Source organism: Chroicocephalus ridibundus, chromosome 20 (assembly GCF_963924245.1).
Source record: "Chroicocephalus ridibundus chromosome 20, bChrRid1.1, whole genome shotgun sequence".
In the NCBI taxonomy this organism is placed as follows: Eukaryota; Metazoa; Chordata; class Aves; order Charadriiformes; family Laridae; genus Chroicocephalus; species Chroicocephalus ridibundus.
The window spans coordinates 5,182,115-5,209,712 of record NC_086303.1 but is presented as its reverse complement, the minus strand read 5'-3'; the positions used below and the strand labels follow the sequence as shown (position 1 = coordinate 5,209,712).

Sequence of the window (27,598 nt, the reverse complement as noted above, 5' to 3'; positions counted from 1 at the left end):
GCGGAGTCGTTGTCTGGCAGATGTGGGATGTGTAAAGCTGTAGTGGAAGGAAGGAGGACCTGAGCAGGGAGGAGTAGAAGTTGCACCAGTGCGTGGCTGTATTTTCCTTCCTGTGGTGACATGTGCCACCTTTTCCCCAGTGACGTTTATGAAATGACTGTGGAAGGCCTCAGCTCAGGCCCTGTAGGCAAGAACCGGTGTGTTGGAAACTGGCACTCCAACTCTGCGTAGGTGCAAGAGCTGATGAGAGGGAGCGCAGGGGAAAAGCTGCCCTTAGAGCTGCCCCTGCTCTGTTGGGGACCATGGAATTCAAATTTGTGTTTGCTCACAGCTCTGCAAGGGCTGTCCCTGATGGGCTGCACCTTAATCTCTCTTACATACGTCTTTGGCTGTAGCTTCCAGTGCTTATTCCTCCAGAGGGGAGTAATTTTTGTTCATTTTTTGTTTTCATAGAATCACAGAATGGTTAGAGTTGGAAGGGGCCTTGAAGCCCAGCCAGTGCCACCCCCTGCCCTGGGCAGGGACACCTCCCACCAGCCCAGGTTGCTCCAAGCCCCGTCCAACCTGGCCTTGAACCCCTCCAGGGATGGGGCAGCCACAGCTTCTCTGGGCAACCTGGGCCAGGGGCTCACCACCCTCACAGCAAAGAATTTCTTCCCCAGATCTCATCTAAATCTCCCCTCTTTAGGTTTAAAACCGTTACCCCTCGTCCTATCATTTTTTTCTTTATCTATACAGGACTAGCACCTTGCTGTCAGCTTAGAAAAAAGCATGGCCTCATCCCAAAGAATTTAACCATCATGAGCAGGAGGCAGTAAATGAAAGCAGTGGCATTGTGGAGACGAAGGGGGAAAGTTGTGCAAAGAAAAAACACTTAGAAGAGCTCAGGGTTCCCTCTGTGCCCCTCGTACCAGGAGCTAGTACACGACATGGCAGTTCAGCACAGAGCCAGTCCTGTACAGCAGAAGCCAGGCGAGATGAAGGTGTGCTTTAAGCGAAGTGTGGAAATTCCTCACTGAAGAGGGAGGAACTAGGAGCCACGTTTACCCGCAGCTAGAACCCTCGAATGCTTTCCATGGAGGGGCAGAGCGGCTGGCTGGAATTTGAAGAGATTATTGCAATAAAGATACGTCGCACCAACTGGAGCCTTTATCATCAAGTTGCCAAATGCTTGTCAGAGTGCGTAAATATTGTTATCGCTGCTTTATTAAAGGGAAAAAGAGATGAGAGATGGGAAGGCTGAAATACTGCAGTAGCACCTAACTTTTTTATAGTGCCTCAATGGAAGGGAAGTTTTTCAGGCCTGCTGGTCATATGCGCTAGGAATTTAAGCAAAACATGAATGAATTTGGTGTAGCAGAATATCTGTTGTCCTAATCTGCTCTGCTGTGACTGGGAATCTCATCTTCCATTAGGCCGTAGTTAATCACACTTTCTGTCTGGTAAATCTAGAAAATGTGATCTGCCCGTTAGCAAAGTCAGTTCCCCTGTCTCTGGTCTCGGCCACCACTTCTGACTCTCCGTCTCCAGGAGGTATTGGCTCTTTTCTACAGGTACGTAACCATAAATGTTAATCTTATGATTTTTGAGAGCAACAAGCCAAGGCTCTCTATGACCTGCCCTGTCTCCTGTAGTTAGTATAGATGATAACGTGGAGCTGCTCTTCTGCTCTCGACTCACAAAGCTTCGCGGAACTCCCAGCCTGTTGAAACGGTGCCAGCGCGCTGTGGCGTTCACTGAAACGAGCAGAGCCTCCTCTCGGTGACGGTCCAGAAGCATCCACTGCCACAGCCTGTAATTTCTTTGTGAAAACCGTCTGCTTGTGCCTGAACCACGATCGCGCAGTGAGTCAGAGCTAGAGCTGGGAATAGAAGATGGGAAGCTGGAGTTCATGTTGTTGGTCTCATCACTGAGCCCTGCGATGCTGAGCTCCTCGGGCTCGGGGTAGGCACAGCATTTGGGAATGCACCGAGGGAGAGTCAGACGCTGCAGTGCAAAAGGGGGAAAAAAATAAAAGCAGCACTAATAGTTATTTAATTGCTTGTGAACTTCCACGACTAGAAAACAGGGGCAAGTTCTCCCCGCCCAAATTTGGACTCTGGCACTTTACCAAGTTAAGTCATAGCAAAGCTCTTCAGCGATTTTTATTAGGTTTGCTGGGGGTTTTTTGTGGGTTCCTAGCTGCATCTGGAGTGCCAAAAAACTTTTTGCAGGAAACAGCAGTGTCATTTCTCCTTGTCAGCCACCCCAATGAGTGAGTTCTCATCAGTTCAAGTGACAACAAATGCAGGTGCTTCTCTGCTTTTTCCATGTAGGGTGAGTCCTTTCAGCAAACTTTGGGAGGGAACAGCTGCTCGCAGTGAAAACAAGACGATCCTGCTGATCCAAGCTGAAATGTGACATGGAAATGGGATTTTTGACCTTGAGAGGTACAAAGTTGCTCAAAGGAGGGACTCTATGAAGGTTAAAAATAACTAGATCTTTATAATGCTTCTGCAACTAGTAGAGCTGGATGAATACATTGCAAAACAGAGAGCCAAATCTTTAAATAGTACAAACTAGCACAAGGCTTTTGATGACCAATCAGCTGAAGAACTGGCCCAAGCATTTGCAAACATTAATTTAAGAACAGCTGGTTTTGTCAACTGCATTCTTCTCTCATTTTTCCGATCCTCTGCTCATGAGTGTTCACACACACACACAAAAAAAAAGATATTTGTTGATGCAGATGTTTAAGGAAAGCTGTTCGTTCTAAGGGTTCTCATCTTGAGGGCTGTTATGTATGAATAAGAGCATTCATTTTTCCTCGACTCATGGTTCTGTTTCGCTATAGTGAGACAAGTTAGATACCGATAGAATGCCTAGATCTCTGTATAGGCATATGTATTCTGTGGCTCTCTCTCCCTCCTGTGCGCACACACGCCATGTGATTTTAAGCAGTCATCTACCATGAATAATGTCCAGGGGCCAGGTCACAAGCTTCCCATCGCATGGAATCCATTTGCATACAATCCAAGCAATTACAAGTAATGAATAGATTAGTAAAACCAAACAAAACAAGAAACTATTCATATTGTGGGCAATTCCCGGGCAGAAAGAAGGGAGGAAAAGCGGGGGGGAAAAAGAAAGTGTTTTGTTTTGTTTTTTCTTTTTTTAAAAAATGCTAGTTATTTGCGTGGACCGGTTGAATGAGTGACCCCCGCGGCTGATGGCAGCGGGGCTGGCGGCGGGCGCCCGGCGGAGCGGGGCCGGGCGGGCGAGGGGCTGCTCTCCCCGGCGGGGACGTGGTGAGGGGGGGGCGGCCCGGGGCGGCGGAGCCCCCCCGTTCCGCCCCGCTCCGCCCGCGGCAGCGCATGCTCCCTGCCGGGCCCCAACCTGCCCATTTAAACGGCGGCGGAGGCGCGGGCGCCGCAGCGGGGCCGGGCGGCGGGCTGAGCCCCGGGCGGCGGGCTGAGCCCCGGGCGGCGGGCTGAGCCCCGGGCGGCGGGCTGAGCCCCGGGCGGCGGGCTGAGCCCCGGGCGGCGCCGCCGCCGAGGTAGGGCCGGAGCCGGGGCCGGGGGGGCGTGCGGGGGTCCGCGCCCCGCTGGAGCGGGGATGCCGAGCCGCAGCGGGCGGGGATGCGGCCGCCAGAGGCGGGAGCGGGTCTCCCTCTGGCGGGCCGGGGGGAGCCGCCGGGGGGGTTCTGGGGGGTCAGAGCAGCACTTGTACTTGCAGACGGGAAGAGAGCGCTCCTCCGCCGCGTCCCGGCCGGGGACGATCGGACCAGGCAGTTGCAGACTCATCTTTGGTCCCGCTGATGCTCCCGGCGACCCATCGCCGGCTGTGGGAAAACAACAAAATCCAGCGGCGCATCAGGGAGCGGAGCCGGACGGCGGCAGGTAGGTGATGAGCAGTGCTCCACCTCCTCAGCCCTCCTCATCCGCGGATGTGCCATGAGTTTTCTCCGTGCTCTTCCTTGTTACAGAGGCATGTGCTGTGACCAAGTTCATTTTAAAGATTGTTGAACAGGAAAAGAGTTTGGGAAGCATGAGGTGACCGTGAACTTCCAGAAATCCCGAAGACTTGTGGGGACAGGTCAGTGAATCCTTAGAATCAAAGGAAGCCAGCACTTGACAAAAGGAAGTTTTCATTGCACCTAATTGTAGGCTCTGCTGAGATTTGCTGCCAGGTTAGCCTGTCTTCTCCCCTTCAGCTGTAGTGGGAGCTTGAGGAGGCTGTCTTCTTAAAAACGGTACCTAAATGTCATAATGTGGGTATTCCGTTGATTACTGACTTTGGCAGGACTGGAGACTTTGGTGATAAAATGCCTTAGTTGTTTATAGTAAACATAAACTAAAAGGCTAATTTGTCTTCCTGTGGGTGACAGCTTTAGGAGGAAGAGAAAAGCACAAGAATAAACTAATACTTTGACGCTGGTGACGGCCAGACTTGGCCAGACATTTGATTTTCTTGCTTATGTTTTTTAAAAAAATAATTGGAAGGGAAATGTATTAGGAACAGCTTTCCTGGTCCTCATCTAGAGACAGAGAAAGCGGCCAGGCTCAAAGCGTATCCCGTGCTGGCACTGTTCTAGTTCTAGACGTGGGTTTGAGGGAGCAGGGTTTGTCTGTGCAGCATGAGAGTAACTAGAAATTTATAGAAATAGAACATGAGTAAGAACTTCAAAAGTACCCAAATGACTTGGGCATTGAAGTCATGAAGTCATGCAGGCACTCCTGAAAAACGTGTACCAGCCTTTAAATGTTTTCTGTTATTCGCCCTACCTGCAATTTTCTTTCTTTTTTTTTTTTTTTAATGTGTGATGCTACCTGGACTTTCTTGCATCATCCGTAGCTGCTACCCTTCCACTCGGTGGGGAGTGGCTGTGGTGGTGGAGCCAGGAATGCCAGATTCCCAGCCCTGCGCTTGGATTCCAGGCAGTGCCTTAAACTCTGGAACTTATTACTACAAAACATCGTGGAAGCCAAGAGTGCCTGGCTTATGGGATTTGAAAAAAGGATTAGAAATTTGATATGGATAACAAGAATCTCCAGAATTAATAGCAAATTAAATGAGAGCTTTACAAGGGATATAAATCCTGTATTGCAGGGCATAAACCAATCTTAGGATTTAGTAGGAAACTTCTCCTTGTAGGGAGATTTTTCTTGCACTGTCTGCTGGTGGGGATGTTCCCCTGCAGCTTGTTGCATGTGTAGCCTGTGCAGCTCATCTGTGAGAGTGCCTTGTCTTCTTGAAGAGGTTCCAATTGAAGTACCTGAACCTCAAGGTATTTCCCAACGTGGAGCAGTTGCTATTCCCAACGTGGAGCGGTTGCTAGAAGGCCCCAGCCGCATGGCTTTGTGTGGAAACTGCCTAGAGATAACAGTAACGTTATCTCTGAACAAAGCAGTAATTTTACAGGCTCTGCGATTATCATCTCTGTAATATAATAGAGTAATAGTAGATATTGCAGTGTACTCCGGACAAACTCCACCGGCAGCATCTTTTTGAAGGTGCAGTCAGTTTTTGTCGGCAGTGAGGTATGCAATATCCATGGTGTGAGAAGCTGTAATCACTGGACTGATCGCTGAGTTAGAAAATACAGCCTTTGTTCTGCTTTATCTTTGCCACAGTCCCTAGAAAATATGGATGTCTAGCGTAAACTCTTGCTAACCTTTCCCCCAAACTGTTTATTTCGCTGGAGCACTCAAGTGGCAGTGTTTGGGGTGGGGTGGGGGCGGGTTCTTTTTGGTTTTTCCCCCTGAGTTATGCATCTCTGGTCTTTGACTAAAGCCTCCGCATGGAGATGGAGTTTAGGGTGATGGCTGGATGACTGTGCCCGATGGCATTGTGAGTGCATGCCCTTAAAAAAAAAAAAAATAAAAGGTTTTGTAATGAAGCTAGTAGAAGCTTTGTTCAGAGTGTGGACCAAAAAAGCTGGTTCTAAAAGCATTAAATCCACTGTATGATGAAGTGACAGGGCAAAGTCTGCTCTTCCAGCCTAACTGCGTGTGTCTCTTTGCAAACCCTCTTTGGAAATCTTAGCCCGTTTGCAGGCTGCCTGCATCACTCCGAAAATCTTAACCCAGAGCCTTTTGTGTTGGATCCACAAGAAGCTCTTGTTTCAAATTACTTCTGAGGAATGTACAAAAGCAAAGGAAGACAAACATCGATGCTCTGTAACGGTAGTCTTGATATTTCTAATCTGCTAGATTATATTAGTCTCAATCTCTGGCTTCCATAGTTTTATACTGATAAAAAACAGTGTGAAAAGTTATGCCGGTGGTGGTTTCCTGACTACTCCCTTTCTAAGGAGTACTGCAGGCAGTGATGTGGCAGAGAACTTCAGCATACTGCTGGGCTGGTGTGTTCTTCCCTGGCTGTGGCTAGCCGTTGGATTGATTCGGGCTGCCTGTTAGGCTGTCAGGTCTGGTACCAGACTGGACCAGTGCTAGGAGCTTGCTTAAATGATAAGAAAAACAGCATAGCAGGCATTGCAAAGTAATTTGCTGGTGGTCTTTTACTCGTTGGCTATATATTCTCGGGCAATTTAAGCATGTCATACACAGCAATGGATATAGCCCTAATGCACTCCTCTGGCTTTAGTCTCTTTGGAGGTTTATACCGCTTCTGTCACAGTGGGACTGTAGAGCTTTGCAGACGAGCTGTAAGTGGTGTGAGTAACATCTGTTTGTTTTTATCCTCCACCTTTCTCTGTGTTGGAGCAGTTCATCCAAGGAGTGTCTTGTTTTGGTAGTTGACTGTTTTGGGTTTTCTTTAATGTGTGTGTTGCTATCTCCTTATCACGGCTTAGGCAACATCAAAGCAAAACACTTGACCCGTTGGGTGAAAGTTGTGGAGGTTTGTGATGGATTCAAGGCTACGAGGGAGCAGAAGCAAAGGGACCAGAGGGATGGGAGGAGAGCAGCGGCTGGTAGTCGTAGGGTAATAGTAGTTGCAAAGCCTTGTACCTCAGGAGAACTAAGCAGCAGACAGCATGGAGAGGAGCATGCAGAAACCAAAAAGAGTTATATCTGGTCAATCTCTTCCATTCACTTCTGCTGTTGCAAATAATTCCATCATATGATCGTGCTGTGTGGTCTCTGCAGGAGGTGGGGGTCAGTCAGCGTAAGACAGCTACATTTAACTAAAACTAACCCTAGACACCAACCTGTGGAGTCTTGTGATCCTTCAGCTGTCCAGTCGAACTCATGATCGAGGTTGCGCTATGAGTGGAGCAAGGGAGTCATGAGAAGCTTGTGAGCAGCTGTCAGCTATTTTCAATGTTGACTTGATTTCTGAATGCTTAATATCAGACATCAAAACTATCCACGTGAAAACAGCAACCCTAGGGCTCCGCTAAGACAGGGGACAGAGACCCTCACGGAGGAATCCTTGCTTTTACAAAACGGGGAAACTTTAAAGCAGTCTCTGCAAGGGTGTCAAGCAATAGATGTGCTCATAGAAGACTGCCTGGATGGTTCTGCATGAGATAAAGGAAATCTTGCACTCAGCACAAACAAAAGAATAGGCAGATAGTAAACCAAAGGATTATTTTTGGAGTTCTGTGTCCTGATGCTTGTATTGCTCAGTTAACTAAGACTGACAATATCTTGAATCCATGTATCCCTTGAAACCTGTTCTATTTCTCGTGCTGCTGTAAGAATCTGAGTCTGATCTTGTATTACAGCACTGCAGAAGTTGCTGATGTGCGTGATAGTTGAACAAGCTATCGAGTTGCTTGTTCAAAAAACATAACTAAGTGGAACTATACAGTTACCATTCTGTTATTATTATTTGTATGCATGCTGTTCCTTGGAGGTCCTCAAATTTGTGCCCTTCCTCCTTGTTTTCATATCCTAAAATGTCAGTTCTCTTGCAGTTCAAAAATATTTGTTTAACATTTTGCCAGCCTGCATAAGAGGAGAAACAGACCCCCGATATTGTCTGGCAAAATAAGAACTGTAATGTAGGAATGTGGTCCGAATGGCTTCTTTGTCTCAATGCTGGAGGGTGGCTGGAACACACACAGCAATAAGCAGGTGCTTGATTTGCCGCTCTGAACCGTTTTTCTTTCTCCGTGTTACTGAACGTGTACTAAAAGAAGCTGCTGCTAGTCCAGATCTCAAGGACCTGGCCCTGTCTGACATCCCAGGAAACCTTGCTTGAGTAGCACATGAAATCAGCTCTGTTGATTTCAGACAGAACTGACTTCTGGTGACTTGTAGATGAATTCTCATAATTGCCAGGTTTTGAATACTCAGAAGGTGTAAGCATGGCCTCTGGCAGGATAATGAGGTTTATTTGAAAAAAGAAACTTAAAACAATGATGGGCGCTGGGTTTGGTTTGTGAGGTCTAAGACTTTTCCCTTCAATCAAGGGAGCAGATTTTTTTTCCACTTTCATTTTATTGGAAGCTGAAGTTTCTCCATGGTGGTTTGTTTCCAGGAGCTAGGACTTGAAGAAAATTGCAAATATAATGAGTGCAGTGACTCAAATCCATGCAAGTTGTCAGCACTCAATAGGCATTAATGTTCTTGCAGAGCAGGCTAGAGCCAACTTCAGGAATGAAGTTGTGGATAACATCTAAATCTTGCTTTAGATTTATGGGTTAAGACTTTCAGTGAAATGGCACATGCAATAAAATCCATGGATCACACTTTCTTTACCAAACATTCAGAATGATTCCTGCTGGGATGCGACTTCCTACATCAAAGGATCTGAGGTGGTGATCAAACCTCAACTCTAACGCTATTCTGCCATCTCTCCCCAATCGCCTGCTTCTAATTTAGGAGCAATGGGTAGAAGTGGGCCTTCAGTTAGGTTCCCAGCGGATGTAAGTGCACTCACTGCACAGAGACAAAAAGCCTCTACTTTGCTCTGGAACCTGCGCGTGAGTTCCCTGCTGGTGATTTTCTGCTTTTTCCATCAGCAATGCTCTGTCTGGAAATGTTGGGTTGTACTCTGCCTCTGGAGAAGCGTCTGCCGCTGCCCCAGGGTGTTGACGCTGCTCCCTTTCCCCTGCCCAGGGCTGTGATGCCATTTCTGTTGTGAGAGGGTACCCAAAGCCTTTCGGTGATCTGCAAGACCTGAGGTGCGACTGCTGTTGCTGAGTGTCCTCTGTTAGTGCTCTCCCCGTGTGATGTACTGGTTGTCGCTGTGATACCTTGGTCCGGATTCTGGAAAAAAAATTCTCCTTTTGCTTAGAGCTGTGCAAACAGAATAAAGGATTGTTCTGGCCGCAGAGAGAGCTTCCTTGTAGGTCTGTGGTGAGAGGCAGTTCATAAACACAAAGAGATGGAGCACAAAGGAACAAGGAGATGACAGTGGCTTTCCAAGGCAGCGGTCTGTGCGTACCAGGTACCGGCTCTCTGTGTGACGGGGGAGCTTTGTGCGGGCACTGTTGCTGTTGGACTCCAGAGGTGCGTTTTGGGAATGTTTATGACAAACGGCTCCTGTGTGCGAGGGGCGGTGGGAGCAGCTGGAGCAGTGCTAGAACAAAAGGCTGCTGTGCTACAGCCAAGGCCGACTGAGCAATTAATGGGCCTGGAAGGGTGGCTTTTCATGAGAATTGACTAAAGCTAGGTTTAGGAGAGTGGCTAAATGTAGTCTGGAGAGGGGCTCTGACCATGCATATAAAAAGGAGAGCACAGGGGATAACTGGAGGGAGGGAGGGAAGGGAGGAAGGAAGGATGCTTCCCAGCTATTAAATCTCCTAGCCCATGGATATTGTTTCAGGGGAAATTCTTGCAACCTCAGTGCTTGAGACCCATCCATCCAGACTGGACAAATCACTGGAGAATGTGCTGTTGGGAGCAGTCCTGCAGCAGCCCCGGGGAAGATGATTCAACAGGGCCTCTTTCATCTTTGATTTCTGTGAACACAGTCCACATTTGTGCTGCCCCCAGATACTCCCATTCATCACTGTCTGTGGCCAATGTTGATAGCAGCGTATAAGCCTTTTGGGCAAGAGCAGGGAATGCTAGCTATCCCCTCTGCTAACAGAAGACTGTAACTGAGGCTAGTTAGCACATGCTGATGCACAGCCAGAACGGCCCGGGACGGTGCTGGTGATAAGCCCTTTCCTGGATCACACTGGGCACAGCCAGCACTGTGCCCGCCCGAGGTGCCCTGGCTGTTTGCCCAAGGCAGCCCAGAGCATGTTGCGGGAATATCAGAGGTCTTTCTGCTTCATTTGTAGCTCGCTGAACTTTGCTCCACTAAATATGGGCAAGAGAGAGCCCAGCGCAGGAAGAAAATCCTGCCTCTGCTCGGAGTCTGAAATGCACAAACTTTCATTTATCCTCTGGAATTACAGAAGACTTTTTCGGCAAGAACTAAGTGACTTCGGCGCTCAGACCACTTTCCTGCCTGTCCTTGATAGATGCAGTCTGTGCTCTGTATCAGAGCAAGAAACACTAACCATGTGCAACACAAAGCCTCAGCACCCCTGCACAGAGGGCTCTGCAAAATCCAGGGAGCTTTGAACTTGAACTCCGTGCTTAATTACTAAAAAGCTAAAAATTTAGGGCTGATATTCTTCCCAGGGCTCAAAACAGAAGTTAGGTTCCTGTGCGTAAGGAGAGACAGGGAGAGGAGTGAGGGGGGTGGTAAAAATGCCTTGCTCCATTCACCTCCTATAGAAATGGCAGCTTTGAGCGTTGTCTTTTGACAAGTGTAAAACTCCCTTTCCAGATACTCTGTGCTCCTGTGTGTTCTGTGTGAACGGGTACAGCTTAATGTTAAATCCCTGCGTGTTCAGAGTCCGTAACACATTAAACGGATAGTGAGAACAGGGGAAGGATAAGGCTTCTTAAGTTTCCCATAAAGATCTTCCAGTGAAACTTATCTGTCTTAAAAAATAGAATCTGATTGCTTCTTATCTTTGCAATTACCCAGGCGATTTCAGGCAGGAGTAAAATCATAGAATCTCATGTTTTCAGACCCAGGCCTCATGACTGGTCTGTAATGATAAGGAAAAGACTCTCTGCTCCAGCAGCGGTCTGAGGGCCCTCGTTAACACGGAGAAGTCAGTGTGCTGCAGGCAGAAGTCAGAGCTTCTGCAGAGTTTTTGCTACCCCAGGCATGTAAAACTGCTGTTCTTACAAGAAAGACCTTGGGACTCTGATACGTCATCCTTGACCTTAAAGCACCCCGGAGAAATCCTGTTATTCCCTGCACACGTGCTCTTCACCTGTCCCTTTGGCAGAGGGTGCTGGCCCGTGGCTGGTGTGGCAGAAGGTGCCGTACTGACAGTCTGGTGTATCAGCATGAACTCAACTCCACCGGCCCCTGCAGCCGAGAGGGTGGGCTGGGGACACGGGTGGCTGGAGAGGCAGCCAGCAGGGTGGAGATGGTGACCCTGCCAGAGGGACAGCGATATCTTGCAGCAACTTCCAGCCCAAAGAATTGGGAGAGTTTTGCTGTGTTCTCTCCCACTTTGAATGCTCCCACCGTGGGTGGCTGCCTGTTCCACAGCCGTTCTCGCACCGGCGCTGATACGAGCAGTCGCACGATCTCATCTCAGAGCAGGGGGGTAAAACCCAGCCGTTCCCAGGAGAGCCGTGCGCTGCTGCCCGGCTCATTTGCCTCTCGTGCACTCAGGGTCTGATGTGACTGATGGGGGTTCTGTACTCACAGCTGTCTTGGGGCTATTCCTCAAGCTGCAAAGGCTCTTTGTCTCATTCAAAGCCATGACCTCATTTTAGAGACAGAAAACAGAGAGGGAGAAACCCACCAACCTGCCAGCAGAGGTCAAAGGGCTTGCTGAGAGATATGTTAGCATCAAACTTCTCCAGCAGGGGCACAAATAACTGGAATTGCAGACCAGAAAATTACCATGAAAAAATGGACTAACTACCATGTGATTACAAAAGAGCCCATTAGTTCTGTGTGCGTCTAGGATTGAAAGTATATTCTTTGAGGAAGAGCATAAGGTCATGCTCCCAAAACTTTAAGCAAAAGGGACTGTATAAGTCTGAGCCTGTTGCTCTCTGAGGACTGCCATGAGTGGAGTTTTAGCTGGTTGCTCTCCTCCCTCTTCCTCGGCACAGACCCTGGCCAATGTGACTTCTGGCAAAATGAGGGAAGGTTGGATTTCAGTTTTAGGTGGCAGCAGCTCCCGCTGGGGTTAAATTTGTCAGACCCCTCACTGCTGCTTTGTAATCAGCCTGTTGAGCTAACGAACACTCCGTCAGCCATCCTGCTGGGGCTTGGCAGTTTGTTTCTGCAGAGCTCCTGGCCACCGCTGGCCTGGCATCCGTAGTTGATGGTCTGGGTTTGCAGCCTCATGTGTCGGTGCCAGCCGTGGCCTTTGCTCTGTCCCCTGGCTTTTGCCAGCGCATCAGAACTGTCCTCCTCACCCCAGGGCTGGTCCTGAGACTCAGCTGGCTCCATGACTGTCACAGCTTTCCAAATAAAGCCAGAGTCATGGGGTAGAAGTCCTAGAGCTGCCTTGGAGGCACAGCGTGCCAGAGGCAGGAGGAGCCGGAGTACGGCGTTGGCTTGCTGAGGAGTCAGACATCCCGTTACACAGCATTTGTGCTTTCGTTGGAAACAAGAAGTTTGAATTTCACTTCCCATTTTCCCAGCCCCGTGAACAGGCATTGCAAAGCAGACACAATAACACAGGTCGGGTTTCTGCCTTCCCATCTCTTCTCTGATGGGGAAATTATTCTCCTTTTACTCAGCACTAGTGATTAAAACTCAGAAGTTTCGTGTCACTATTTCAGTGCTGAGGTAACCCATGTAGTGGGATTGCCATGTGTTCTCTGTACACGGTAACAGCCTTCCAACAGAACTGGTTGGCCTTCTCTTTGCCAGTTCCAGTTTGCTGTGGTAAGTGCTTTACTATCCGCTTTCCCTCTTTCATTCCCGGTGATCATTTCTTCCTAAGAAGGATTACAGTAATGCAAATGTATGAAATCCCATGTGCTTGCTTAGGCAGGTCTGGTGGGCAGAGGACTTCGTACCTCAAAATAGGGTGGTGATGACCAACGCAAAAGTTCATGTGCAATTGTTTTATTTAGGTAACTGCGGTGGAAGAAAAGACAGATTCAGTGTCCAAGCAGGCATTCACAGAGTTTTGGTGAGTGCGATCTTTCTTTGGCTTTGCTGTGCTGTTGGGGACACCAGAGAAGATGCCGTGAGCCTTAGAAAAGTCTGTTTGTCTGCATTAGGTGTTTTGTAGGGGTTTTTGAAGGACTGTTTGGCTCTGGGGACTGTGTAGGTAGCGTAGCATGGGGTGACAGCCCTGGTCCCTGGCAGGAGAGGGTTGGGCGCTGCTCTGTGGCTCGGTGCAGACTCTGCCTTTGCCAGGACGTGTCCGTGGGTCCGTCCAGGCACAGCAAACGCGTCCCAGAGCCTCCCTGTACGGGAGGTGCAGCCTGGCGTGACGGGGGCCGGCTCTGCTGCGGGCTCCCGGGGGCCGGGGGGTCCGAGCCACCTGTTGGAGCTCCAGACATGGGGAAGCTGCTGCCCTTTTTAACAGTGTCCGTCTCTTTCTCCTCGCTTCCCGGTATTCCCTTTACAACCAGCCCATTGTGCTGTGGGCTACAGCAGCTGGGTGGAGTGTTTCAGGCTCAAGTGTAATTTCAGTGCCTTTAAAAGCCTTTGGAGGGCTGCTTTTTGCTTTTTTTTTTTTTTTTTTTTTTTTCTGAAGAGGACAGCAACGCCAACAAGGGATAATTTGATGGATTACTCTGCGGGGCTGAGGGGCTCTCCTTAATCCCTTTTGTGGACCTGTTTGACGAGACGCGTAGCAGAAGCCCCCAGCCTCAGGCAGAGAAAAGGCGGCTCAGCAGGGTGGGTTTTACACACTGACATATAAATACGGGCCCTAGTCATGTGGTGCCGGATATAATCTGTGCCCGTTACCACGCTGCGGAGAAGGGGGGCACCTGGAGGGGGCTTATTTTTTCCCTTTCCAGTTCAATTTACATTTTTATTCTTCTGCTAAAAATAATAAAAAAAGAAGAGGGGGTGGGGGAGAGGCTGACTCAGACCAAATGCTGGGGTGATGGGCGCACCAAAAATGAACTCAAGTGAAAGCAGAACTATATCATCTCTCATTTCCTCTCACGCTCCAAAACAGGGGCTCCTCTCATGAATAAAAGCAAGAACTTGGGTCATGCGGTAGCAAAACAAAGCTGTAGCTCCGACGTAGAGCCAGCCAGCCTTGTCTGGAGGTCTTGAGTTGTTTACAGCAGACCTGATGCCGACTCAGGAAAGGGTGACCAGACGGAGTGAGGATTTCGAGAGCAGAGGTTGAAAATGCTTCTTCTTTGGTTGTGTTGCGTGTGTTTAGAAGTGTGTGAGGCTTCTGTGTGCTTAATGAAGTTTGGTGATTAGACGTGAGATCATCCTGCAGGCACAAGCAGTCTGAAGATCCCTCTGCAGCTGAGCTCAGCTACGGGGTATTTATTGGGGCGCTCAGTCCTTCATTGTGTCACAGCTGAACTTGGCCCTCCACTGCAGCCACCTTCTGCGGTGTCCCTGGTGGAAATGGGGCTGAGCTACAGACCAGCAAGCCAAGATTCAGCCTTGGCCTCTGCTTGTCTGCAGGAAATGCAGTGCCCAGCTCCTCTCTGCACCTTATCTTATCTCGGCCATGCTCCTCCAAGGCTGGACTGCAGCAGGATCCCCTGGGCAGCCTGGAGCCAGTGTTGCCGCTGGGCTAGCATGGCAATGACGCCTGCCAACTGCAGGAGAGTGAATGACACCCGCTGGCATCGCGGTGTGCGCTGGGCTGATATCTGTCCCTGTGAGAAGCACAGCGAGCTCCAAAAGTGTCAGCACGGCCTCCTGACCTCGTTAGTCAGACAGGGTTCCTGTTTGTGACGGTGAGGGGAGGAGGGGGAGGACGGGCTGGAACTGGCTGCTCTTTGCTGCTGTATCTCTTCTGCTGGTCAAACAGGTGGGCACGGGAGCTGAGGCACGGGAGCTGAGGCAGCCAAAGCCTGGGAGGAAGCCTCCCGCCAGGAGCAATTCCTTTGTCTGGCAGGGGAAGAAGCGGGTTGTGGGATGGGGGGGTCGGTGGAGCCTGTGGGCTGCCCTGCTGTCTGTTTGATGTTCGTGTTGCGGGGCGAGGATAAAGCATCCATAGAGCTATAGGCACAGCTCCTGAAAGGACCGTGAGATACCAGAGGCATGAAGGCCAAGCGGGACAGATCTTTCTCCACCGTGGAAAGCGTCCTCTCTGTACGACAGGCAGAGCAAGGACAGTGCTGTTAGCCTGCCGGGCTGGGAAAGCATCCTTTCCTAGCTCCCATTCTTAAATATTTTGACCGTGTCATCCATCTCATAGTGACCTTCGTTTGCCTTTTCCTGGTGTCTTTGCTTTATGCGGTTGAGGAATGTGGGACAGTGACCTGTTTCACATGCCCTTGCTGCGTACTGTAAAACACAGAAGACACTCAACAGTCGCTTGCCCTCGCAGATGCACTTTTACCTAAAGGAACCACTGATAGCAGAAAAAAAACTGCCTCCCAAAGCTTCTGCAGACGTGAAGCAGTCCCTTGGGCTGGCTCTGGAACAGCCCAACCCTGCTAACCATCAGGATGAACCAGCTCCCAGGTCAGGAGAGCCAAAGGTAGAGGGGAGGTCACCGAGTGGCTTCTGCCACACCTCTGCTCCGTGGCAGTTGCGGATGTGTCCTGGTAGCTCTGAAATGACTTGCGCTGTGCAGCCGAGGCAGCAGGAACCTGGCAGGACCTGAGGCTGCATCTCAAACTCCGTCTCGGTGAGCCAGGGAAGGTGAGTGGCTCAGTGATTACGGGAGACAAGAGCTTTGGTCAGCATCTGAGTGGGTGTAGTCTGGTTTAGTGGCCCGTAGATAGTGGGAGATGCAGCCCCCTGAAAACCAGCTGATGGCTCCATCTGCTTCAAACTTGGCCCCTTCTTCTCTCTTCGGCTTCTTATGTTCAATTCACAAAATGGAGATGGTAGTGAACTGCCTTTGGTCTTGGCCCAGTGTCTGTTGGGCTGGGGATCAGGAGAGCAGTGAGCACAAAAGGACCTGAACTAAGCTCTGGCTTTTAGATAGGCCTGAAAGCAGGATGGTCGCGTTGTAGGTGCTGCAATGAAGAATTTGCAGCGTGGCAGGAAAGAACTGACCCCCAGTCCTGACAAATTCAAATGTCTCCCTTTGGACCAAACGGCAGGGAAGGTCTTCTGGGCTGTTTTGGGGACCTGCCCCTTCCCGTAACTCTGGACAGCTTTGTAGCATCTAGCATTTGTCCTGGAGATATATATATATATATATATATTTATATCTCCTGATGTCTGGGCTGCTGGACACTGCACTGTGGGGGGTGAGGGAGGGAATTTCAAATGGACTGGGGCACCCGGGTCTTCCTTGTTCTTGTCGGAGGGGATTTCCACCCGCTGCTGCTCTTTCCCTAAGCTGAGCCGCCGAGGCCGATATAATGGAGCCCCTGAGCTCAAAGGAAACGCAGAGTTAATTCAGAGAGACTAAATAAATCGCCAGTTCTCCCATCCCTGCTTAATGACCGCTCCCCTCTCCCCACGCTGTGAATGGGGTCAAGGAGATTTGGGGGGGGGGGAAGGGGAGAGGGTCAGGAGAGGTCAGGTGAGTTTTCCATTTCATCCCGCGCAAGCCTGCCAGAGCTATTCTCCATGGTGTATTTCACATTCAGCTGCAGTGAATGGACACTGATAGCTGTGAAAGGATCTGGCACTGGATGAACAGCCCTTCCCTAAGCACTCGCTCTTGTGCTCTCTCCCACCCTTTCTTCCAAAGGGCTTCCAGGGAGCGGGGAATTAATAACATTCGTAAAGAGCCCCTTGGAAGGTTGGAAATGTAACGTTGCGGTTATGAATGGAAACCCAAGGGCTAGCAATACCCTTCGCCCTCCCCTCTCTCTGCTGCCTGTTGGGAATGGGGTTCCGCACCGAACCTGCCATGCGGGGAGGGACAGTGCGGGTCCCGCTCACGTGGGAGCTGCTGGACCGGAGCAGCCCCCGCCTGAGCTCCATCTCCTGCCTCCGGCACCGGCCCCTACCACCCCCCTCCGATGCTTCTCCAAAAAGCTACAGCTTTTCCTTTGCTGCAAAGGCTTCTGCGGGGTAATTTTTTCCCGTATAAGACAGGGCTCAGGTTATTACAGAAGCCTGACAGGTCACAAAGAGTTGATGGATCTGATTCTGTGTTGCCTGGTCATTACTGTGGCTATTTGTTCAACTGCAGGGTAGGTGCACGACTCGTAAATCAGAGAGGCTGCTACCACATTTAATAACATCTCTTGTCCCTTCTGCACCCATGTGAGAGACTGGAAGGATTATGGAGTGGCAGGGTGTGGATTCTTCTGAGGAATAAATGAGTTTTTCTGTGCCATGTAACTACACCCAAATTTTATTTTTTAAACTGTCCGTCTCTCGATCTTCATTCTGTCTAGGCGCTATTTAGATGCGATTACTTGTAAGATCCTATGTTGGAAAGATTTGAGGAGATTGGGAGGAGGAGAGACTTTTTTCAGTCTTTGCTTGTGCGTGTCCGTCAGCGCCCTGCGCGTACTCCGCTCTCTTCAGGTGTCTCGGGGTTTGTTTCCTCTAAAAGCGAAAGGTGCGGTTCAAAGTCCGTTAGCGAGGGCACACGGAGCAACGTCGGGGCTGGCTGAGAGAGGGGAAGTGGGAAGTGAACGTTTCCTGGCGATGGCGTCGCTTCGTGTAAACGAGTCCGTACGTCTGACATCACCAGTAAATTCAGTCCCATTTCTGCATCAAATTCAGATGGCGGCTTTCCTCAAGCAGGGCCTTGCTGCGTCTCCATACCGCGCCGAGCACGGGGAGTTTTGTCAAAACTTTATCTGTAGCGTGTGAACAGAGAACAAGCTCTGAGTCGGGGAAACGTGTGAGTCCAATCTGCTGCCCCGCTGCCTTTGGAGAAATGGACTCTCGGAAGCCGCTTTCCCTGGCTTCACCCCTGCTCCTTCTCCCCGCTGGTGCTGCTGGATGGGTTGCTCTCCGCAGGGACTGCCTGCCTTCCTCCCTGTCCTGGGTGCTCCAGCAGGAGGGGAGGGAGCAGGCAGCAGACTCCGGGACTGCAGGAGGTACAATCCTTTCTGCTTTGGTTGCCATTGCTGGAAAGGCTCCTGGGTGCAGGTGGGTGACAGAGGGCCCTCTTCTCTCCTTGCCTTTGTCCGGCAGCGTGTGCTGCTTTGCTCCTGCCCCCAGGACCCGCCCTCCTACCTGGCTGCCAGGTGAACCAGCCTCTCGGAGTTGATCTGTTGTTTCTCTGAAGAGAAAGGAAAGGAAAAGCTTGGTTTGCAAGCTTAAAAGTCAAAGGGAAGCCCTGGATTTAAAGATGCTTTGCTTCTTCTTGCGGGGGGAGGGGAAGGGCAGGGGAAGAGCCTTAGCATTTAACAACAGATGATGTCCCCATGGCACGACAGCTCAGTGAGCAGCTGTGGAAAAGCCCCACACGTGGCTCCCTTCTGCTTCCGAGTGCAGGAAACCTTACACAGAAGGGCTGGTATCCCCCCTTTTGGGGAGGCTGGCTGTTATCCTGGTCAAGGTGCTTGGCACTGTGTTCCCTGGGGAAGGAGAAACGCTGTGTCCCTATTGTAGAAGTTTGGGGAAACTGAGGCCAGAGGGCAAGAATTGCCTGCTGTCGTGCAGCCTTTTGGACCAGCCACCCTAAAAGGTCTTCCCATCACAAGATGCTGGGTCTCACCGGGCTGGACAGGCGGTAACCAGCCCACTTGGGTGGGATGTGTAACTGCTGCTGGGAGACCAGGGTCTCTCGGCTAGGAGATGGTTTGCCTAACTGACTCCTTCCAGCTCGGGACAAAGTTATAGAGCGCCAGACTCAAACCAGTCCTCCTGTGTAGTCTGCCAGATAAATTGTCCTAGAAAAGATTAGCAGTTTAAATGAAGTGTTTGGTCTTGGTGCTGGGACTGTTATTGAGAGACAGATTATTAACTGCAAAGCTGCAAGGGAGCATCTGCTTGTCTTTTAAAAGAAAATAAAAATCCCATGTACTAAATCTCTCTCTGCTGGCTATTTGTGAAGTGCCAGCGGATCAGCAAGGGAAGGTGACAAATGTTAACACCGGGACAGGGCTTTGGGCGAAGCTCAGGTGTGAGCCCAGGGCTTCTGGGCTGGTTTGGGGCAGCGGTGGCTCGGCCCCCTGTGAACAGCGCGGGGCCGGTGCCTGCAGCCCGTGTTTGCTTTGTGCCAGGGGCCCTGGCGCGGTTCTGGTGCCAATAATGCACTGATAATAATAACGCCGTGTTATCAGGAGGCAGGGAGGGCCCTGTAACCAAACCCGCCTGTGTACCTGCAGCTCGGTTCCACCTCTGCTTGCCTGCAAACCACTTCAGTAGCTTTTCCTGAAGCCGTGTACCCGGATCTTCTCTCTCGCTGCGTGGAGGAGGTGAGTCCTGGCTCCTGGCTTCCTTTCAGCCCCGCTGCTGTGAGCCTCCCCAACCTTCTTCTCCATCCCTCTGCCCCTGTCCTTGCAGATCAGCGCTTCTGCTGATTCTCCTAGGCTGCATTGGCATTTCTTCCCAGCTAAACCAATCTGTCTCTCTGTATTCTGTGAACAACATAAAAAAAGTAATTGATGAGTATTGGGGTAAAATGCAATTTAAACAGAAAAGGGTTCATAATCTGTTGCAACTGTATCTACAACTTGTTTGCTATTGACAACTTCTCATCTCTGGCTGTGCATGGGTATTGCTTCTGGGAATACTGGGATTTTTTTGGTTTTTTTTTTGTTAAAGCCCTCTGAGGGTGTGGAGGGGGGAAGAGACGGGTCTTTTCTTACCTACTGATAAGAAATTCAGCGCCTCTGCCTCAAAACTGAAATTCTCAGGTAGTTGGGGAGATGGACAGATTCCAGCTTCCTCCCAAGTGCTATAAAAGAGAAGAAAACAATTTTTTTTTCTCTGTGTGTGTGTGGGGGACATCTTTTACTTAATGTCTGGGGTTTACCTTGGGATTAGCCCCCTCTGTAAGCCCTCCAGACCCTGGACTACATTGGACGGTGGACATTACATCTCCTTTCCAGTTCTAGCTCAGAGCGAGAGTGGCTCGGTTAATTTTGGCTTGTGAATGTGCTTCCTCTAGCTAACAGCACCCGGGCTTGTGCTGCTGGAGCTGTAGGGCTGTAGCTTAAATTCCTATCCCAAGGCTGTCAGCCAGCTGGGCACCCATCACAAACGAACAAGGCTGAGACATCCTGTGTCTAGCCCACATCTAAGAAAGGTGGTTGCTGCCCCCAATCGCTTCCTTGCAGATAGAGTGCGTCTGAAGTAATGCTGAGCGTATCTGGGGCCTCTGAGTATTCCTTTGAAGCCTCCTCTAGTGATTAAAGGAAAACTGTTACTGTTCCCCCTCTGCCGTTAGCTTGCTATTTGACCTTGGGCAAGTCATTTAAATGTTCAGAGTTGTTAAAAGGAGATATCTTTTGTGACAGTTGAGGTCTAAGTGAGTGTGGAGGGGGAAGGTGAGGGATCTTGGAAGGAAAATAATCTGTACTTATTGTGTGTAATTGGCAGCCCGTCAGCTCCTCGGCTCAGGAGTGGTGCCTCTCCTCCAACGAGAGGCGGAGAGCGATGCTTGCGTTTTGCAAAAACCTCATCCCACACCTCCAGCTTCACCCCGTCATCTCTGTGTGGGTTACTTGGCTGATGGCAAGAGGGGAAGAAAGAGAAAAGGGAGAACACAGAAACTGTCCCAACTGTACCTGTCTACCAGCACTTGTGCAGTGATGGAGGTCAAATGCACGTGCTCTGTGAAGTCAGGGAACATTAATTTGCACCATGTCTGGTGGTAACGTGGAGGTTTGCCTCTGCCCAGTGTAGCTATGGCAAGGCTGAGGGCCAGCGCTGCTGGTTCAGCAGCTCCTCCTGCATCCCGCAGCCCTTCCAGCCCTGCGAGGTCTGACCTGCTCCACCAGCCGTGGCCTCCAGCACTGGTTGCCTCAGCGGGCTGGGGAGGGAGGCGAGTGTTGTCCTGGAGATGTTCCCTGTAGGAGTCTTTTCCTCTTCCCTGTAATCGAGGCAAAGAATTTAGAGGGGGACCAGGCTGCAAAATTCATGTCTCTTGATGGTTCACTCTCTGCAGCGAAGTAAGGAAAGTCTGTCCCAGCTAGCTGCCCTGGCAGGGAGAGGGTGTGCAGGCAGGCAGGTACGCGGTTACGGCTTCCCTGCAGTCAGGGAGGGAGCAATTGGAGATAAACTCCTCCGCCTGCGTGTCTCACATTCTGCTCAGCCTCCTTCATCCCAAAGGACCCAAAGCACTTGGGGGCTGTGCTGCCGTGGGACAGGAGGCAGAAGCGTCCGTGCACACTGGGAGTGCAGTGCACAGTCCAGAAATGGGTCACGAAGCACATTTAGGCCAGCGGGACCTGTTAAGCCTTGTCCCCAGAGAGAAACTCGATAGTGGCTCATTTAGGGTGAGAAGTTGGAGCGTATGAATCCTGAGAATTAGGCAGCAATTTGTTTTACTCCTAAATCAGTGTCTGTGCAGGAGCTTAATGACTTGCTAACCCATTCTACCTTTCGCAGCATACCTACAGACTTTCTTCCCCAGGTGCTTTTAGTGAAACAGCAGTTTGGTGGACTCGATGCTGATAACTTTGCAGGATTTCTTGTGATTGTAGACTGACATAGTGGCAGGCTCATAACAGGTTACTAAGAGACATCTGCTTACTCTTGCCTTAGCTGCTTAGCCCCTGTCCTGATCTGGTGGCCTCTCCCCTCTGAAGAAAGCTGGAGAGAGGGAGCATGTTACAGGGCAAATAAATGACTCAGACTAATGAGTAAGGTAATTGCCGTTCACTGTTAGATGAGGCTAAAGTGGGTCAGGTTTGTTTGTGAAACTCCACAGAGGCACCATCTGTTCTCTGTGCCCCGTCTCAGGGGCTGGAGGCAGGATTTGGGTGAAACTGCTTCCCCGGGAGCCTGCGGGGCAGTGCGGAGGATGCCCCGGTCATTAGGCAGTGGCGTCTAATGACCAGGGTCTCTGGAGATGACCCTGTGTGACTGCAGGCGAGTGCCTGCAGCCCTGCTCCTTGAAGGGGACTCTTAATTGATTTCACTGGGAGAGGGGACCCTAAATCCTTTGTCTCTCTGCTACAACGGGAGAGGATGGGGCTGGACAGGACACGGAGAGGTCATTAGACCTCCCTTAGCCCGAAGGCGGGATTGGATTTTCCCAAACCGTGTCTGACAAGTGCCTGTCTCACCTGTCACAAGCCCTTGGAGAGAAACCTGGCACCAATGTAATTCGTGTCTTTTAACCCTGCCGCTCTCCCAGATGTCCTGTCATCTTCCTCCCCTGCCTGCAAGCCTGTGGGGATGGGGACTGTCTCTCTCAGTGATGATGTGTCTGTGTGATACCTGGTTTTAGCCTTTTCCCCTGCCCTGGACCCCGCTGTGTCTAACAAGCTCTCTCTTCTCGCAGACCACAGCATGTGAGCAGAAGGAGAAGCCTGGAGTGGGATCCCTGCCTGCCCACGCCCAGCCCCGACATTGCTGGGGCCACATCTTGCAAGACGAGGAAGAGGAAAAGACCCTTCGTTCACCATTGCTAAAAATGGGAGGCAGCATCTGTCCAGCAGACCAGGAAGGGAAGCTCCAAACCTTGCCTTTGGGGCATCCCTGGGAGTGCTGCAGCCGGAGCGACACAGCCCTCTGTCAGTAAGGGGTGTCGGGGCAGCATGGCGCAGAGAGCCTGGGTCAGCATGCTCTTCCACAACCGCAAGACCCAGCTCCTGCTGGTCAACTCCCTGACGTTCGGCCTGGAGGTCTGCCTGGCAGCAGGGATAACCTACGTGCCCCCGCTGCTGCTGGAAGTGGGCGTGGAGGAGAAGTTCATGACCATGGTTTTAGGTAGGCAGTTTTTTTTTGTCGTCTTTGAGGTGCTTGTTTCCCCTTCGAGTCTGGAGGGCAGGGGCAAATAAGGGCATGGAGGCTTGTCTCTGCAGGGTGGTGGCAGGGCTGCTGTTACATCAAGAGCAGCCTTGTGTTTGGAGGAGGGGGCTGTGACCCAGTGGAGCTTACTGATTTCTTGAAACATCCCAGGCTTTTTTTACAATGCGTACAGACCAGTGTCCTACAGATCTGGCTGCCTAACACCACTTCTTTCCCTTTTCCAGGGATAGGACCTGTCCTTGGCTTGGTTTTTGTCCCGCTAATTGGATCCGCCAGTGACCACTGGCACAGCAGCTATGGCCGAAGGCGACCTTTCATCTGGATGCTGTGCCTGGGAGTCCTGCTGAGCCTCTTCGTTATCCCACATGCCAGCAGCCTGGCCAGCCTGTTTGCCCTCAACACTCGCCCGCTGGAGATTGCCTTCCTCATCCTGGGCATCGGGTTACTGGATTTCTGCGGCCAGGTCTGCTTCACTCCGCTGGAAGCCCTGCTCTCAGACCTCTTCCAGGAGCCAGACAACTGCCGCCAGGCCTTCTCCATGTACGCCTTCATGATCAGCTTGGGGGGCTGCATTGGCTACCTGCTTCCAGCCATTGACTGGGGTGGCAGCTTTCTGGCCCCGTACCTGGGAGGGCAGGAGACCTGCCTCTTCAGCCTCCTTGCCGTCATTTTCCTCGGCTGTGTGCTGGCCACGCTCTTTGTGACGGAGGAGGCAGCCACCCAGGCAGATGTCCTGGATGGCCCCACACTGAAGGATGCTCCTCCTAAGCCCTCACCTCCTGCCTGCTGCTCTTGCCAGCTCTCCCGGAGCTCCTGTCTCCTGCAGGCCAGGCATGTGATGCAGGCCCTGAGAAACCTCTGCACGTTGGTGCCACGGCTTCACAGCCTCTACTGCCGCATCCCCAAGGTCATCCGGCGTCTGTTCGTGGCTGAGCTCTGCAGCTGGATGGCACTCATGACTTTCATGCTGTTCTACACAGACTTTGTTGGGGAAGGACTGTACCATGGCGTCCCCAGAGCCAAGCCAGGCACGGATGCCAGACGCCACTACGATGAAGGTGAGAAGTGAACCAGCCACTCTAAGGCTGCAGCACCCATTCCCTAGGATAGGAGTGCTTAGTGGGAGCTAGGAATGGGCTCAGCTTTGCTAGTAATGCAAAAAAACATTACAGGAAACTAGACTTTCTACAGGTGAGTCAGGACAAAACATTCCTCCATGGCCCCCGGAGCATTGCACAGTGGACCAAATAGGGAAACACCTCTTTGTCCTCTGAGCTACCCAGCACAGGACTAGATCTGGCAGCGCAGCTCTGGCCTGGGGCTGAATTGTTAAGTGGCAGAACGGTCTGGCAGGTTACATGCCGAACAGGACGTATCTGGCTCTGTCTGCGGGCTGTGGTTGCTGCTGCCAGGTCCTTTTACTGCTATTCCCTCTTCTTTATTGAGGGATGATGGTGCTCCACGTCTCTTGGAGGGCAGGGGTTGGAAAGCTGGGACGCGCTCAGAAGCGGTGAGGTGGGCTTTGCTGCATCTTCCTCTTGTGCTACTGTGAGATTCTCATCTCACATCTGTATCTGGGGAGCCCTCGAGCAGTTTCCCCAGTTTTCACCCCTCTCTCCAGTGCTTTCTGGTAGTGCTACCACTGCAGTCAGTAGCTGTCGCGTCCGCATCACGGGATGCTGCTCACTGCCGCGTGTTACCTGCTTACTGTTGTTGCTTGTTGTCCTGTTTTGCCTGCTGTGCTGTGCCAGAGCCTTGACTTGCTGCCCAGCCCTTCTTTTCCTCTCACTAATCTAAGTATTTTATTCTTGGAGGCACCTTCCTGGCCCTCCTCCTGCAGCTGTATATCTTTCCCTCGGAGTTTTCCACTCACTGCTTCCGTGAGCTCTGCAGTACACTGCCTCTTTGTGCTGAATGTCTATTTAACTTAGAGGGAGCTTAATTATTGTTTAACACTTGCACTGTATAGCTTCCAGCAGGTCAGGACTCCATTGTGCTAGCTGTCATAGAAACATGTGTTGAGTAATGATCCTTGCTTCAAAGAGTTAATGGTTTTAATTCCCTGAAATCTGATAGATCTTTGCAAAGGGTAAGGTCCGGATTGCTACCGGATACTGCAGTCGTTTAGTGGATGTTGTGTACTTTACCTTGGCTTAAGCACAATTCCTTTTGTTCTGTTGCTGGTTTTGGCATCAGATAACAACAGATCCTGGTTCATGAGCAGGTGACAGATCCTGGATCACGAGTAGAAAGGTGCCAACAACTTCGAAAGACAAGAGTGGCATTTGGATTCCTATCTCCCATTGCCCCTTTAGTTAGACCGGGGTGCCCGGGAGCACAGTAGGAAGTACTCGCTGCTGGTGGAGGGAGGGTGGGAGCTGCAGACAGGGACTATGTTAGGTGATGCTGTTCTGCTTCCTGACCCAGCCAGGCGGTTGCGGCTGTGCCACACTCTGCATGGACTGTCCTGAGTTGGGCACCGAAGGAGAGGGAAGGAGGCCCAAAGGCGTTCGGCTGTGTGAAGCCTGGGTGCAGTCAGGGCAGTGTCTCTCACACCTCTCCTTACCTGCAGGTGTCCGGATGGGTAGTTTGGGCCTCTTCCTGCAATGCGTCACATCCATCTTCTTTTCGACAATCATGGACCGGATGGTGAAGCAGTTTGGGACGCGGGCGGTCTACCTGGCCAGCGTGGTGTTCTTCCCCGTGGCTGCCTTCGTCATGTGCCTTTCCCACAGTGTCATCGTTGTGACCATCTCAGCTGCTCTGACGGGCTTCACCTTCTCTGCACTCCAGATCCTGCCATACACCCTGGCATCACTCTATCATCATGAAAAACAGGTAGGGATCTGCTCCAGAGGCCAGTGTGCTGGCTAGCTGTGAGGACAGCTTGGCCAGCCTCTTTTGCCACTTGTAGCTGGTACAGTCAGATCAGCCCATGGAAGAGAAACATGTGCCTCTGTGCAAAGGTTTTCCACGTGTGCCTCCTGTCTCCGGGCTGTGTCTTCTCTGAAGACTCATCTGAAATGGAGGAGATAAGAGAGTTTAGCCTCCCCTTCCGTAGGCATCCCCTGCTTACAGCAAGTATTATGCGATTTTAAAAAGTGGCGAGTGGGTAAGATGGGAGAAATCAGCTAGGATTGGTGTATCAAAAGGGATGTCCTATGGTCCTCTGTGTTCTGCGTATTTTTAGGGAAACTGATGCAGGTTAGTTATACCTGTGTGCATTCTGCAACCGAGTCACATCTGCAGCACTGCCAATGTGAGGTGCTGAAAACCTCAAGAATTTTCAGCTCTTAGAGCTCCTGCTTTCCGATTTTTGTACATAAACTGAGGTTCTTCCTATTCCCCTAACTCCAAGAAGAATAAACGTTGTGAAACTTTTGACACCAATACAAAAGCTAGTAATCCTGTCCCACAGATGTTATCCTTGTGGAGAAGTCCTAGGAGGTTCCTGAGTTGCACACTGGATTAATAGGAGTTTCTCTTGTGCTGCAAATGCAAAATTAATTTGTGGTTTGAGAGCAGCTCTTTCATCCCAATGGCAGGCGGTTCGCTATGCAGTGAAATAAGTAGGAGTTTTTACCACAGGCATCCAGATGTTCACATTGAACAAATACTTCTGACCAACCCATCCCAATTTGCACCAGGCACCCTGTCAAAATAGGGGTACGAGGGAGTGTTCTGCTTTGCAAAAGCTTCGGTTTGGCTGGGATCTCCCATGGACATAATATCAATGGAATGAAAACCAAACTCCACGGGCTGGGAATGTGAAGGCCACATGCCCAAATATTTGCCAAAGGCTTGACAGGGAAACACTCTTAGTACAATGAGGTGTGGGGTATAGCTGGGTTTGGTCTCTCTGTTGCCCTAACTTGAAAGTTCCTCCTTCCTTTACCAACTACTTTGCAGCAGGCTGCAGGGAGACCCCACAAGAAGTAGTCCCTAAAATGCCTTTTACAGAAATCTCTCCCTCTTCCCCATTTCTGTTCTCTTCTTTTTTCTTACTGTTGAAATCTGTCATCATCTCTTTTCGCCTTCCCTCGTTCCTGCTTCCTCTCTTCCCTCTTCCCCCCTCTTCCCCCCCCCCTTTTTTTTTAACTTTAAACACTCCTCCCAAAGCGAATCAGCGGAAGGGGCATCCAAAGTGGCTGTTGCTTCCACCCTGTGCGGGATCGTTGGCGAAAGCCTGCAGGGCCACCTCCGCTGGAGCTCCTTGCTTTGCGCAGGCTGTGTAAGTCCGTCCGTTCTCCTGCATGGCCTCTCATCTCCGCATGGCCACTAAACCTTGTCTAGAACAGGAGGAAAAGACCTGCATGTCCTAACAGTGCCTGGAAGCTCGGTAGAGGTGAGATGCATGGTGGGCTCTCAGGTCTTCTGCAGGAGATTAGGGAGAGTTGGGTTCCTCATTCCCACCACTCCCCATCAACTATAGAGGGAGGTGAAGCTGCTGATGGAGGCACTGGTGGCTCCTGTGGTTGTTTCCTGTGTTACAAGGTTTGGTTTTAAAGCGCAGGTTCTCACTAAGCTCGTTCCTGTGAGTATGTGTGTAAGTCATTTTCTCTGGATTGAAATTAATTCTCCACACTAGGTATTCAAACACGCTTGACAGAACTCGTCTCTCTGAATAGCCTGGGTCAGTATAGAAACCAAGAAATGTGGCACGGGCCTTCAGGGCAGCTGAGCAGGCTTCGGGGAATGTCAGCATCAAATATGAAGGGCT

General features: G+C 50.8%; 1 protein-coding gene across 9 annotated transcripts in view; it reads left to right on the top strand.

Moving 5' to 3' along the window:
• The first annotated feature begins 329 nt into the window (after window positions 1-329).
• Window positions 330-27,598, top strand: part of SLC45A3 (solute carrier family 45 member 3) — a 34,071-nt gene continuing 6,802 nt past the window's right edge. The window contains exons 1-8 of one of the 9 annotated variants that reach the window (XM_063356624.1): window positions 330-1,844; window positions 2,316-2,429; window positions 3,715-3,878; window positions 3,965-4,074; window positions 13,008-13,066; window positions 22,409-22,836; window positions 23,103-23,936; window positions 25,451-25,716. In XM_063356624.1, the coding sequence (XP_063212694.1) occupies window positions 22,665-22,836; window positions 23,103-23,936; window positions 25,451-25,716 (1,272 nt within the window). In that variant the 5' untranslated portion in view covers window positions 330-1,844; window positions 2,316-2,429; window positions 3,715-3,878; ... (1 more) ...; window positions 13,008-13,066; window positions 22,409-22,664. Of the gene's footprint in view, window positions 1,845-2,315; window positions 2,430-3,457; window positions 3,536-3,714; window positions 3,879-3,964; window positions 4,075-12,658; window positions 12,817-13,007; window positions 13,067-19,255; window positions 19,374-22,408; window positions 22,837-23,102; window positions 23,937-25,450; window positions 25,717-27,598 lie in introns of those variants that run through there. The other 8 variants (XM_063356627.1, XM_063356625.1, XM_063356626.1 and 5 more) reach the window with 8 other exon arrangements.